The 14,050-nt window shown below is 36.8% G+C and overlaps 1 protein-coding gene across 2 annotated transcripts; it reads left to right on the top strand.

Annotated features, from left to right (window-relative positions):
• The first annotated feature begins 791 nt into the window (after positions 1-791).
• On the top strand, positions 792-12,227 carry LOC148854015 (chaperone protein dnaJ 16-like). 2 transcript variants are annotated; one of them, XM_088982347.1, is made up of 12 exons: positions 792-1,617; positions 3,297-3,420; positions 7,338-7,420; positions 7,538-7,649; positions 7,758-7,862; positions 8,997-9,047; positions 10,562-10,651; positions 10,756-10,864; positions 10,967-11,115; positions 11,213-11,266; positions 11,408-11,637; positions 11,718-12,227. In XM_088982347.1, the coding sequence occupies exons 1-11, from the start codon at positions 1,475-1,477 to the stop codon at positions 11,630-11,632; spliced, it is 1,245 nt and encodes a 414-aa protein (XP_088838473.1). In that variant the 5' UTR covers positions 792-1,474; the 3' UTR covers positions 11,633-11,637; positions 11,718-12,227. The 2 variants fall into 2 exon arrangements, with proteins under 2 accessions (XP_088838473.1, XP_088838474.1); XM_088982348.1 differs by having other exon boundaries at positions 836-1,617; positions 11,705-12,227.
• The last annotated feature ends 1,823 nt before the right edge of the window (positions 12,228-14,050 follow it).

Below are 14,050 nucleotides of genomic sequence, written 5' to 3'. Positions count from 1 at the left end.
AATACACTCAGCAGCCAAATCAAATATCAACAAAATACATTCAACAGCTTACCTGACAACACACATCTCATAGCCCGGTTCTACTTTTATAATGGGTCCCATTTTTATGATGCGATGTGCGGTGTTAAATCAATTTGGTAAGGGGTTGGGATGCATTTTGTTGGAGGAGATTCCAATTCATCCATGGTAAAATTTTATATTTAAAGACCTTGTAGTAAATTAAATAAAGGTGTAAATCGGACTGTACCACCAGTGGCCTGATATGATTTTGAATTGGCTTGGTCCGATGGTTCATGGGTTATGTCGCGACATGGCATGATTGTATGGGCTGTGCCAGGTTTGGGGTTTTAGGTCAGCGGGTTGGGCTGGTACGACCCACACTGTCATATTGTGTCGTGTCGCCCACGGCCCACATTGTTGTTTCATGCCATGCTGCCCATGGCCCGACCCACAGCCCCACCCATATATATTTATATATTATATATATTTATATATATAATATATTATATAAATTATAATTATATATTAATATATAATATATAGTATATTAATAAAATAAACACCTTTTTTCAAATTTATTATACTATTTTATTTAATTATTGTATATATAAGTAATTATATACATCAAAATTCATATAAAAATAAAATTTTAAGTTTTTTTCAAATTTTTAAATAAAAAACTTTGGCTCGATCCCGACCCGCATTTTTCGTGAACCACACAGGCCGCAACGTGCCGACCCAAGACGGCCCATTTTACATCTCTAAAATTAAATGTAATGATAACCTAATCCAAGGTTGGGTTCAAATTTATTGTGATTCGGGACTCCGGGTTCGCAACGGAGTAAACTGCTGATGAATGATGATTGGTGGCGCTGTCGCGGTTAGCGCCTTGGCCCTTGGATGGATGGAGTCCAAAGCCAGAATGGGGTCTCGAGTTATCTCTGGGTTTCCCACCCTTCCAGTTTGAACTTCGAAAAGCCTCCTAAAATTTTGTCTGACGTTCACTCATTCGCTTCGGTGCGCAATGCGCGTAATTTTCCCTTCTTATTTTCCAAAGTTCCAGCAGTAGTCGCTTGCAAATGCACATCAAATGCATTGCATGCGCATTTTATAAAACATACCTTTTGAGATGCTAAAGTGCCACTCAATTTCCCCTCCATTTTTTCGCTTTCTTGTCCTCTCTCTCTCTCTCTCTCCTCGTTTGCTCCTGCATACTTCCAGCTCGGAGGTCCATGTACCATGTACTACTCTCTCTCTGGCTCTCTCACATCGTTAGGGTTCACTAACCTCTCCCTCTCTCAGTATGATCAAAATATCCATTTTTGGTAGATTTCAGAGAAAATGGGAGATCGAGAACTGAATTTCTGCTGCAGATTTCAGAACCTCTCTGAGATTTCCTGCGGGCGTTTCACATAAAAAAAATATTTTTAGGGTTTCTGAAGCAGCTTCCCTTTCTATCTGATTTTGAGCAAAGATGCCAGCTCACGGTTTTTCTTCGAAATCGGAGAAGAACGAGGCTGCGAAGCAAAAGCGGAGAGATCCTTATGAGGTCCTTGGCGTTTCTCGCAACTCTACGGATCAGGAAATTAAGAGCGCCTACCGAAAGATGGCTCTTAGGTAAGCTATTTTTTTTCATTTTCTTCTTCGATTTGTATAAAATTTACTTAGGTCATTACCGTCTATTTCTAGGTTTTGTAGCCTTCGTTCTCTCGTCTTTCTTCGTTTTATTGATTCTACAATTGTTGTGACGAATCTGGATAACAAAATTTCAATTTTTTTTTTCTGTTTATATGCTGAATTTCAATTTAAATCTGTTTATTGGTGAGATGTCATGAAGTTATTGAAGTTATCTTATAGGTGGTATGACTGGTAACTGTTTTTGCTATGTTATCCCTTTTAGACTGACAAAATGAATTACGGTATCGTGTTGAAGCATGAGTACTTTTATCAAGTCACTGGCTTCCGTTTTTTATTTGGACGTTTCTGATGCAGCGTGTTTTTGGTTTTGCCTTGGTGAACCAAAACAGTGAACAAGGCTTCCTGTGGGTATTTTTTTCCCTCCAGAAAATCCTTTAATAACTAGTTCTTGGAAACTTTCCAACTCATTCCGAGCTTTTGGTACATGGTGGTGGATATCGTAGGAAATTTATTATAACCTTGTTATTTAACCAAACTAAAATACTTTGGTTGAGCTTCTTTCTGTCCCTTGTTTTGATGTCTATTCTATTTGGACCATATCTAAAATTCTACTTTCTACATTCATGGTACGTCCAATAGTCTTACAGAAAATATAGTGCGAGTCTTTTGACATTGTTATCTAATGCGGTACAACCTTGTGGTATTTGAAGAGATTTCAAAAGTTAACACCTCTGATAAGTTAACGTAATTGGATAAAATTCCCAAATTCTCTAAATTTCCAATGCAACGTTTTCCTGACTCTGATACATTGGTCTGAAAGTGAGATATATGCACGTTCATTACAAACAAGTGAGATCTATGTATTGATGTGTCCATGGTTCTGATACTGCAATGTGTTCTAGTCCAACAGTCTTGGAGGTCCTTTAGTCTGTAAAGAGTGTTAGCAAATTTGGTCTTTATCACTAAGTACATCTATGTTGTAAATAGGCTGGGTGTTAGTGTGAGAACGTGATATGGATACAGAGTGCTGCATTTGGCTGTAAATAGATGAATAAGATGGTATCTTTGCTGGTTAAAAGAATTATAAAAGAATAAAAATTTATCATGTATAATAGATGCTTATTTGTTTTGCACAAAAAAGGGGGAAAGCTTAAAAGTGTTGCATTTTTTTTTTGTTTATTGTCAGAGTGAGACAGATTTTGCACTAGGGGGGGGGGAATCGATCTTCAATTTTTTTTGCTACTTGAGTTCATTTTATAAGGGGTTGAATCTTGAAACCTTTCTTATGCAAGTCTAATATACCCAGGTTCCATATAACATTGAAGTAGTATGAAATGATTTAAGAGCTTGTAATTAACAATGAATATGGTACTAAACAGAACATAATGGCAAAACAGGATTCATATTGCCAACCCCATATGGTTGGGATAAAGCTTAGTCAATGCCATATTTTTATGTGTTAGTTGAATTGAGTGTTGAGTTGCAATAACAACAGGTTATCTATGGTGCTCTCATCTCAGGCCATAATATGGGCCAATGTTGCTAAACTTTGAATTTCTTTTATAATCTTCATTTGTTCTGTTCCTTGTTTGTTCTACCTTTATCATATTCTGATGCATGAATCATTTACTGGTGCTGTTACCATTCAATTTTTTCAGGTACCATCCTGACAAAAACGCAAATGATTCTAAGGCAGCTGACATGTTTAAAGAGGTCACATTTTCCTATAATATTCTGTCTGATCCAGACAAACGACGTCAGTATGACACGTCTGGCTTTGATGTAAGAATCTGTGCATACAAATATGGACTACTTAATAATCACAAAGCTAGCTGGTTCAGTTATTATTGACTGTTCTGTTCTCATCTTTGTGCTATTCCATGTTTATATTTTATTACTCAGGATTTGATAGGAGGTAGATTTAGGTGGTTTGGTCATGTGTAGAGAAGACCATCTACAGCACCATTGAGAAGAAGTGATCTATTGCAAGTTAAAGGGTTTAGAAGCGATGGGAGCAGACCAAAAGGGACATGAGTCAAAGTAGTGAGAAATGATTTAAAGGCCCATGACAATGGAAATCACATCCAATAAGTGATAAAATGAGAGAGAGTAGGCTAAGATGATTTGATCACATGCATAGAAGACCACCAACAGCTCCAATCAGAAGAAGTGATTTGTTACAAGTGGAAGGGGCTAGAAGAGCTAGGGGCATAGTTTTTAAGGCGCCAAGGCGAGGCTAGGTGACAGGGGGGGTGCCTTGTTGCCTAGTCGCCTAGGCGACGGATTTTTTTTAAGTAAAACCATATATCCTAGGGTAATTCCCTAGGTTCCATAACCATATTTCCTTAATAATTATCCATAATTTTCATAAGAGAAGTATAAATTTCATGTTTTTAGTTTAGAAAACCAACATTTTATGAGAAGAAAAGGAACATAGGAAGGAAAATTCAAAAAAATATAGAGGCTGAACCCCTACTTTTGTTATAGTAAAAGAAGAAAAGAAAAGGTGGAAGAAGGAGATCTGTAAGAAGGCATTTTCTTCAGGCCTTGGAAGTCAGTTTGGTAATGCCAAATTCTTGAAGGATCTGCTGTATTGTTGGAGAATTGAAGGCCTCAGCAAGAAAGGTACCTTGTTTCGGAACACTATTCCGGCTGCTGCTCTTTGGACTATTTGGACTGAAAGAAACAACAGAATTTTCCAGGGTAAAGCTAAATCTCTAGAGGAAATGGTGCAGAAAGCTGTGGGCAAATTACTGTCTTGGGTGTCGGTAACAGAGGAATTTAAAAATCAGTACACGCGATTGTTGTTTAGCTCTCAGTCTTGGATGCGTTTGTAATCTGAGGTGGCTCTAGGCAGCCTCTATTGGCCTAGGCTCCTTTGTATTGTTATTTGATTTAATAAAGTACCTTACCTTTTACAAAAAGAAAAGAAGAAAATGTGTTGATTAGACAAAATTTTAAGTTCTTCCCTTGCTTATTGGTTCACCCTTTATTGGGTGTATTGTATTGTATCTTTGGCGCCCCAAACCCAATACACATGTTTATAGGTGTTTTCGGGAACCCATTTTTTAAAATAATTTAAAAATGAAATTGAAAACAAAGAAATAAAAAAATAGAGGGAGTATCATTATAAGTACTGATACACCTTTGTCGATACTAGCGGTAGCAATTGGGCGGGTTAGGTTGGGTTTGGTTTGGGTTGAGCTTCAACCCAACCCATCTAACCTGCCAACCCATGAATGACCCAGTTATATAAAATTAAATGGATTGGGTTCAACCCAAACCCGCTTCAACCCAATCCAACCCGCCCAAACCATTTATGTACTTAAAACAAAAAACTAACTCCCTCTTAACAAATAAGTTGGTCATGGCTTGGTGGTAATAGTAGTTGCTATTTACACAAGTGATGAAGGTTCAAATCACATTACATGCATATTATTTTTACACAAGCGGCGAAGTCATTTGACTATGTTCGGGTTTCGAGTTTGATTGAACCACTTAGGTTCAAACCGGTCAGGCCAACTTGAACTATCTAATTGGATTGTCTTTGAGCTAATCACATCAAGGATGGTTGAACCGTTTAGATCTGGATCAGTTTGGTCAGACCAGACTAGATCGGTTCAGTCAAATGGCCGATTGACTTGGATCGGCCCATATCAGGTTTGTGCACAAGTTTGGGACCAAACCAACTGGCCCGAAGCGGGTCAAGAGAAGTAAATTGGACTAGTCTAGATTCGGGTTGAGTTGTGTTGATACGGGCTAGATAAGATGATCCAAACCAGGCAAAGCAAGCAGGGTGTATTTTGGGTCAGACTGGGTTTGGATCGAACCATCCTACTGGGACCTGTTTCAGATTACGAACCGAACCAAGGTGATTGGGTTTGTTCATATGTAGACCAAGTTGAGCTGGTCCAGACTCGGGTCAAGTTGGTTAGGATTTATGTCGATTTGGGTGAAGTTTGTCGATTCAAGACAAAACTAATTTTAGTCAATAATTAATAGATAATTAATGCATTTATTATAAATTATTTCATTCAAATGAAGAAAATAAAAAAAAAGGCTAAGGAATTAATACTTATATCTTTAGTGGTTAACCCAATGGTTACCACAACCCAACCCATTTAAATTGATCCAATGGTTGGTCAACCCATTTGCAACCCGCCAAGTAAATGGGCAGGTTGGGTGAAAAATTGCCACCCGTAGTCAATACACAGAAGTGTATTGATACATTGAACCATGGGTTCAATACAGCAGTTAGCAATGTTTGTTTTGATTAAACCCTAACAAATAAGAAAATAATAAAAAGAAATTAGTACATAAACACATAAGATGAGTATTCTAGTTTAATAATGCCTATTTTGTAATTACAATGTGAAAAAATTAAAAATATTAAAGTATTTTATAACATAGTGCACAAAACTACTTGGCGATTGGGTGAGGCGAGCCTCCAAGGGCGCCTTGTCGCCTAGGTGTCGCCTCGACAACTATGGCTAGGGTTAGGCGGTAGACCAGAAAGGTCATGAGTAGAAGTAGTAAGAAATGATTTATATGGTTTTAAATAGAATGGAGTGGTGAAATAGGATTTATGTAGCTGACCCCATATATTTGGGATAAGGAATGCATGATGATGATGAACAATGGAAATGACACTTAACAGAGCACAATGGCTAAACAGGATTCATGTAGCTGATCCCATTTAGTTGGGACAAGGTTTAGTTGAATTGAGTTAAGTTGTATGCAATGAATATGCCAGCTCTCTTCATGTAGATTATTCCAACACAGCATTCTTATGTGAATGCTTGCATAAATAGTCTATTTTAGAAACAAAAAATTCTTTTCTTTCTTAACCCCAATCGTTCTCTTGGTGAAGGGGGCGGCCACTGTGCAATTTTATCAATGAAACAAAAAATAACCTGAGAGGGGGGGGGGGAACATAAAGCCTTACCCCTCAAGAAAACATATACAGTGTACCCTTGGCTCATAAAATATACAAAGGAAACCAATCTGAGGCATACTAGAAAGAGCAAAGGAACATAACTAAAACCATCTTATGTAGGATAAACCCAAGGTGTCATCTCTCACTTCTCCTAAATAATTTGCCACCTTGTTGGATTCCCTGTAATTATGAATTATTGAGCAAGAGATACTAACCACCAACTCTGCGATTTGGTGGAATAAATACCAAAGTTTCCAGGACTTCTTGTTCATGCCATTCACCATATTAACCAAAACCTGAGAGTCAGAGTAAGTAACCACATTCCTAGACCCCAAATCATTTATGAAATGAAGACCATCAAGAGATCTCTGGCCTCTGCTTCCATATTAGAAACAATACCATAATAATGAGAGAAGGCGACAGGAAAGTTCCTACATTCATCTCTAATAACCCCTCCACCGCCTCCATGCCCTGGGTTCCCTCTCAAGCCTCCATCAACATTAAGAGCCACATAGTTATGCAGAGGGGGATGCCAATAGACAAGCTTCATACAGAGGTCCACAGTCTGTAACCCACACACCAAAACTTCTTTAACTGAACATTTTCCTCATTAGAGAGATTGATAGTTTGATACTCCCTCCTAAGTTGGGAAGTATATCGAGAAAGAAACAAAACATTTCCAAATGTATGAAAAAAGCTATATGGTTATGTATGTGTATGACATGAAGGTTTTTGAAATCTGATATAAATGACTCTTGTCCAGGCTATAGAATCAGATAGCCAAGAATTGGAGCTAGATCTTTCAAGCTTGGGAGCAGTGAACACCATGTTTGCTGCATTGTTTAGGTAAGTCCATTTTAAATGATGCTCTGCATTTCACTAAAGTAAAGCCTCACGGTACTCATGAACCTTGGCCTTGAATTGATGTTATCACTGCTACTCCTCTGTGTACATGCGTGATAGTAAACTTGGTGTGCCTATTAAGACTACTGTATCAGCAGCTATTTTGGAGGAAGCACTCAATGGACTAGTTACCATTCGTCCTCTTCAGCTAGGGCAACCTCTGTTTAGGAAGGTGAAGCATTTTCAGTCCTTTTCTTTTTCATTGTTAAACTATTACTTAAATCTAGTGGGTGCACTTGAAGCTTTCTTTTCTTTTTCTTTTTCTTTTTTTTTTCCACAGGTTGAAAAACAATGTGCTCACTTCTATTCTGTAACAATAACAGAACAGGAGGCACAAGCTGGGTTTGTTTGTAGAGTGCAATCGCCAGATAAAAGCAAATTCAAGGTTTGTGCAGAGTATAATTCCATGAAAAATGTCTTATACAACAAATACATGATTTCTCTGTTTTGTTTCTTTTTCTGATTGTATGAAACATGTATGACTTAAATTTTCCATTATTAAGAAAAAATTGATAATATGTAATAAGCATGCAATAGAAATGACATCAAATTTGGCTAATCCTTTTTGAGAAAGAGATACAAACTGGACAAGTATGTAATATCTTAGGCTTTTGATAGAATAGGACCTGAACTGCATACTTGTCATATCTAGGTTGAGCATAAATTGAGTTCAAAACTGATTGATAAATTGACTTCAAAGAAAAACATTGGATGCTATACCACTACGAAGTAGTTCCCTTTTCTCCTGTACACTGAATTGACTGCATATTTTTCATATCTTAGTTGAGCATAAACTGACTCCGAACCATGTTATATTATTAAATCCAAAATTATGTGTATGAACATTCCCTCTAAAAAAAGAATTGTTTTTTGTGAATAAAAACATTTAATGTTATACCATTACGAAGTAGTTCCTCTTTCTCCTATACACTGAATTGACTGGCCTCAAAACCCTGAACTATGAAGAACACTACTTTGCAACATTTCCTAAGCCTTTTTTTTTTATCAGCAACATTTCCCAAGTCTTGCATCCTGGCATATAAGACTAAGCCCAATAAAATTATCAGTTAAATAGAAAAGTCCAGATAATTGTGTTTTAGAATAGTGGTGCTTACTGAAAGGCAGTTATTTAGATGGGGTAGTGAGCTTAGATATTTGTTGGGCTTCATATGGGATCCGGAAAAAGAATGGGATAGTCCTAGTTGCAAAACACCAAAACCTAGCTTCTATCGGGAACTTAAAGCTTTGAACATGAATCCTAGTCCAAGATTGTCAACTTAGGTTTTGATCATAATATTAATAAATTTGTGCTAATATTCTTTTTAAGGATCCAAAAGTTATTACACCTTTTGGAGCTATCATGTCTGTGTTACCCAGAAGTGTTTCCCTTGTTTTCTGTTTTGATGTTATTGGATTTCTATGCATGTTTTTTTTTTTTATCATCTCACTAATTGTATAAAATCTATTTTGTAAACCTTACATGGTTATCCTGATTACTAAGGGATTGTTTTATATGCAGCTATTGTACTTTGAGCAGGAAGATAATGGTGGTTTAAGTCTTGCATTACAGGTAAAGACAGTATTCATAGAGTTCTTTAATAGTGTAATTCGAAATGCCTGTTTAATTCTTTTAGATGAGTTGTAGTGACCTATAGCTACTTTCTTCAAAGTTGAAGGTATGAAGTAATGTAGCTGCTTAATAGCTAAAATAAGTTTTATTTGGGAGGGCTTCCATGCTTTACGTTTTTGGCTTTGCAAGGTGGGATCCACCTGGATATCATATAAGCAATGTTTGATAGACAATGGATACATGGCACTAAACAGAATGGACTGGCAAAACAGGATTCATGTAGCTGACAGATATAGATGGGACAAAGCTTAAATGATGATGTATGTTTGATAAAATAATGCAGAGAGTAAAATTTGGTCATCATGCAGCCAGTCACGTGGCACTCTGTACAAACCTCTTCCAGTAGCTTCTTCAAAGCAGCTACATATAAAGCTAAACCCTCCCAAGTGGGCACCTGCTTGAGAAGGCTTATTCATTTATTCCTAGCCAGGTTTTTGGGGTTGTTTAGCCCCTAAAATATTTATTTGCACAGAAAAGAATGGAAACATTGACTGGATCAACAATCCAGTGACCCGATTGGTCATACTGTCAAACAATTTGTCTCACTCAGCAGATCATGAGTTAGAAATTTAATCTTTTTGTTTTGTATTTTTAGCCATTTCAATAATTAATAAGAATAATTTTCTTTTGCCACACTTATTCATATTTAATACTTAAACATGATTTTTTTCATAAGCGAAAAGAGAGATTTTATTACTATTGAGGCAGAGGGATCCTCAACAACTGTACAAAAAAATATTCAAGATGAATATATAATATTAGAAACATGCTCAACTTTTCTGCAAAATTTCTGTAATTTTCTCCTTTTTTGCATTTTATCTTTTATATATTCTTATTATATGATTTATGATGTCATGGGTTGACCAATTTGACCAAGACAGTTGAACTGCTGACCCACCACACAGAGGGGAAAGCAATTCTGTTTCTGTTTTCCCCCCAAAACATTGATATATAACTGAAGATTTATTGGCTGGAGCATTTCTGCCTCTTTTACACAGAAACAAACAGAATCTTGACAATTTAGTGCCTGACAGGAGACAAAATGAGTAAAGTTATTCATTCTTATTACACCCAATTGATATGGGACATGGTTAAAAAATTCTTGCTATCAACAAAATTGAATTACATTTACATGTTCTGGCACGGTAGTGCAATTGGAGGTGGACATGTCAAAAGACTCAAAACACAATTTTAATGTACATATTGCATATCCCAGTCATGTTCATCCATTTATAACTTATTTCACTTTCTACTTGGTTTCATTTTATTTGTCATTCTCCTAGCAAAAAAAAAAAAAGCATGCCCTTACATTATCCATGCTGCCTCATGTATAATATGACATCTCTGTGTAAGTTGCAATTTAGCTGCTCCATTTAATCCATTTAGTGTGCAGATTTCAAAAATGTATTTGCTTGGACAGCTTGTATAACTAACCTAATTTCCTCTTGGCATAGGAGGATAGTGCAAAAACAGGAAAAGTTACATCTGCTGGGATGTACTTTCTTGGTTTTCCTGTTTACCGGTTGGATCAAACAGTCAACTTGGTGAGTAAATGACATTCCAAATAGTTTTACCAGCTAGTTCTTACTTTTCAAACAAAACTTTCATCTTTAATCCTTATTTGTGCTGCAAATTTTGGTGACTCTAGATGGCAGCTGCCAAAGATCCTGATGCAGCCTTCTTTAAAAAATTGGATGGTTTCCAGCCATGTGAAATAACTGAGTTACAAGCTGGCACTCACTTCTTTGCTGTTTATGGTCATTCTTTCACTCCTGTCCAGTTAGGCTTAACATTTTCTTGTTTATGCACATTGATGTACTTCACCCACTGTTTATCTGTGTTATATTACATAATTTCAGGTGACAATTTTTTCAAAAGTGCAAGCTATACAATAGAAGCTATTTGTGCTGCACCATTTTCAGAGGAAAAGGAGAAACTCAGAGCTGTAGAAGCCCAAATTCTAAGTAAGAGGGCAGAACTTTCCAAGTTCGAAACAGAGTACAGAGAGGTTTGGATCACTTTCTGTTCATTTATTACTCCCTTGAAGAAACAAGTATTTTTCCTTTTATTCTTTCTTTAGTTCATTATGATTTTGGGTATTACAGGTTTTGTCACAATTTACAGAGATGACTAGTAGATATGCTCGGGAAATGCAAGCAGTGAGTTCATCCTTAATGCTTTCTTAGTCTATGGTTTTAATTAGATAACAGTCAAAATCAGAGTAGATTTCAGCTATTGGAATACCAGGAAAAATAACACGGATTGTCTCATCACTTTCATGTTCTTCATTCAATCTTCAGATAGATGATCTTCTTAAACAATGGAATGGAATTCGAGCTCTGTACTCTACATCTCCACCTCTGAATCGGAGTTCAAGTAGGAGCAAACCTAGAGGTTCCTTCAAGGAATCAAAGGGGGAAGATGATTGCCAAGCAAAGGATAAAAAGCCCATGACAAGGGATCGGTCAAAGAAGAAGAAATGGTACAATTTACACTTGAAGGTGGACAAGAGGAAGCCTTGTTGAATATGGTAGGATATCTAACTTAAAAATTATTTTGTTGTATAATGAATCTAATCCAATTAACAAAAGGTTAAGTTTCATCCTGTAGGGGTGTATTTACTTGAACAATTGTGGAGAAACTTCCACCAGCACCTTATTGTTGATGATTCTACTGTATCTGTGCTCGTATGTTCTTCCATAGCAATGGCTATGCTTTCACGCAGGTATGAAACCAAACAATTTTCTCCTGTCCAAACCTGTACGGACATACAACAGTGGAGGCAAAGGTTCTTGTAGAATGTCTTCACTACTACAGCATGTAAAGGGTAGCACAGATATTTTGTTATGAAAAGCTTCTTTTTCTCCGGGTGCCTTTGGTCAGATATGTATTTTTTTTTTATCCTTTATTGTGTTTTTTTTTGCCATGAATAGAATGGCGAAACAGGATTCATGTAGCTGACCGATATGGTTGGGATAAAGCTTAGATGATGATGGCGGTTGTGGTTTTTTACCATACGTTGTTATCGTGTATGATGTGTATCAGGAATTGCTGTGAATTATAACCTATCATGCGTCTTGCATGTATTTTTATATTTCCAGTACACTGCCTTTTCTTTCATTTTCTTCAAGGGATGTGACATATATATGGCCCATAAAGCCTCTGGATTGACCATGTTTTCACTTAAACTTTTGTCATGAATGGAAGCGACTAGCGAGCGATGCAATGAGATCCCCTTGTCCTGGGGCTGGGATTTTTTTTGGTGTTTGCGGCCCCGCCTACGCGGACGCAGCGACATTGGAAAGCGGTTTATAAGTGAAGGTTAATTATATTTTCTGGGAAGAGAGGAAAATAAGGAAGACAAATGAAATAAAATTTTGGGATGGTCAGGTGGTCGTATTGAGGTGAGGCCAAGGCAAGTATCGGCAATCATATAGTAAAGCTAGGTACTGTAAAGCTATATATGCTTATGCTTAAGAAGCTAAGCTAGGTTTTATGGTGGATAAGAACATAAGGCGGTAGTGGGTAACTTTTCAATGGAAGTATGGAACATTTTTAGAGAAACAGACTAAAATAGGGTAAAAGATTTAAACATACTCTGAGTTTTTCAAAAAATATTTAAATATATATTGGGACTTCCATATTTTATTTTCTTTCAAATTTTTAAAGTCTACCCTGAATATTTTTAATTTCATGGGAGCAACGGGCATATGGTTAAAAACTTAGATCTCAGAAAACGCTAAAACATAAAATCTCCAACCCCCAATAATAGGAATATAGGATGAAAAGAAAAATATAGAAATAAACAAAGAAACGTGGCAATGCTTACAAAAGTAGATAACGATTGAAGTTTTGTAAATTTCTATCTGTGGCTCCACCTTATTTCTAGCTCGGGATATTTTTTTTCTTCCTCGTGTATCAAAGGATTCTTGAAACCAGTGAAAATGGTCTGCATTTTCACTCTTTTCTTTCTTTTCCACATTTCTTATGTTTCCAATCTCCTGTCTAGAAAAGCATAATAGGATTTACAAATTTTAAATGAATTCATATATGGTGGAAGATAGTTTAAGTCCAGCCCACAAAATATGTTTAATCTTTTTTAAAAACTCAAGGTAAGTTTAGGTCAATTTATGAAAATTGAGAGTATTTTAAGTATTTTACCTTTTTGCTCCCCCATGATACCAGAACGCTCCGTAAACTTTTTAAATTTATATTAAGAAGATAACTTGTGCTGATATCTCTCTCACACACAGATCCAATGTGTTTCGTTCTGCAATTGTCGCAGCCATGTGGGAGGTTAGCTTCAGTCAGAGCAAAGTCTGTTCGAACAGCCTTTATGGCCTTGCATCCAGAATATTTCTGTACTTTTATGCTTTATTTTATGGGAATATATTCCCAATGCAAGGCTATGATGACTGTTCAAATGGACTTTGTTCTGACTGAATCCTGTTCCCCGATGTGGGCTCGCCATATACAAACAGGAGGAATAGGATTTGCTCCTCACACTTGGGCACCTCACATACACATCCACCGTGCAAGTATGGGATATATTCCCAATCAAGATTCAAAATATAGGTATGCTTGATATGTTGGTATGGGCATATCGAGCGAATCAATACTGTTTCTTTTTTTTTTTCCTGAAACTGGTTCAGGGGCTAGTTTATGACTCCTTCATCCCCTGAACTGGTTAGACCCCTGCTACACCCATTATAGGGGCGTATCGAAGGGGTCCCGGAATGATACATATTGGCCGATACAGGCCGATATATATCGATACTTTGAACTTTGTTCCTAATGCATGGTGTGCATGTGAGAAGCAGATCCGGTCTCTAGAAAGGATGGAGTGAGACCCATAAAGAGTTAAAAGCCTATTTAATTAAAACCTGAGTTGGTGCCTTGTGGAAAGAAAGAACGACGACGACGGAAATAATAATGGAGAAAAA

This window comes from Nelumbo lutea, chromosome 4 (assembly GCF_056320005.1).
Source record: "Nelumbo lutea isolate HS-2025 chromosome 4, American lotus-T2T, whole genome shotgun sequence".
NCBI classification, from domain to species: Eukaryota; Viridiplantae; Streptophyta; class Magnoliopsida; order Proteales; family Nelumbonaceae; genus Nelumbo; species Nelumbo lutea.
Note: the sequence above shows the minus strand (reverse complement) of the source record. Positions and strands in the feature narration are given on the sequence as shown.

Coding starts and splice junctions, on each gene's coding strand:
- LOC148854015 (XM_088982347.1), top strand. CDS start 1,475: ATGCCAGCTCACGGTTTTTCTTCGAAATCGGAGAAGAACGAGGCTGCG. Junction 10,865..10,966: donor TCACTTCTTTGCTGTTTATG/GTCATTCTTTCA, acceptor ACATAATTTCAG/GTGACAATTTTTTCAAAAGT. Junction 11,267..11,407: donor ATGCTCGGGAAATGCAAGCA/GTGAGTTCATCC, acceptor TTCAATCTTCAG/ATAGATGATCTTCTTAAACA.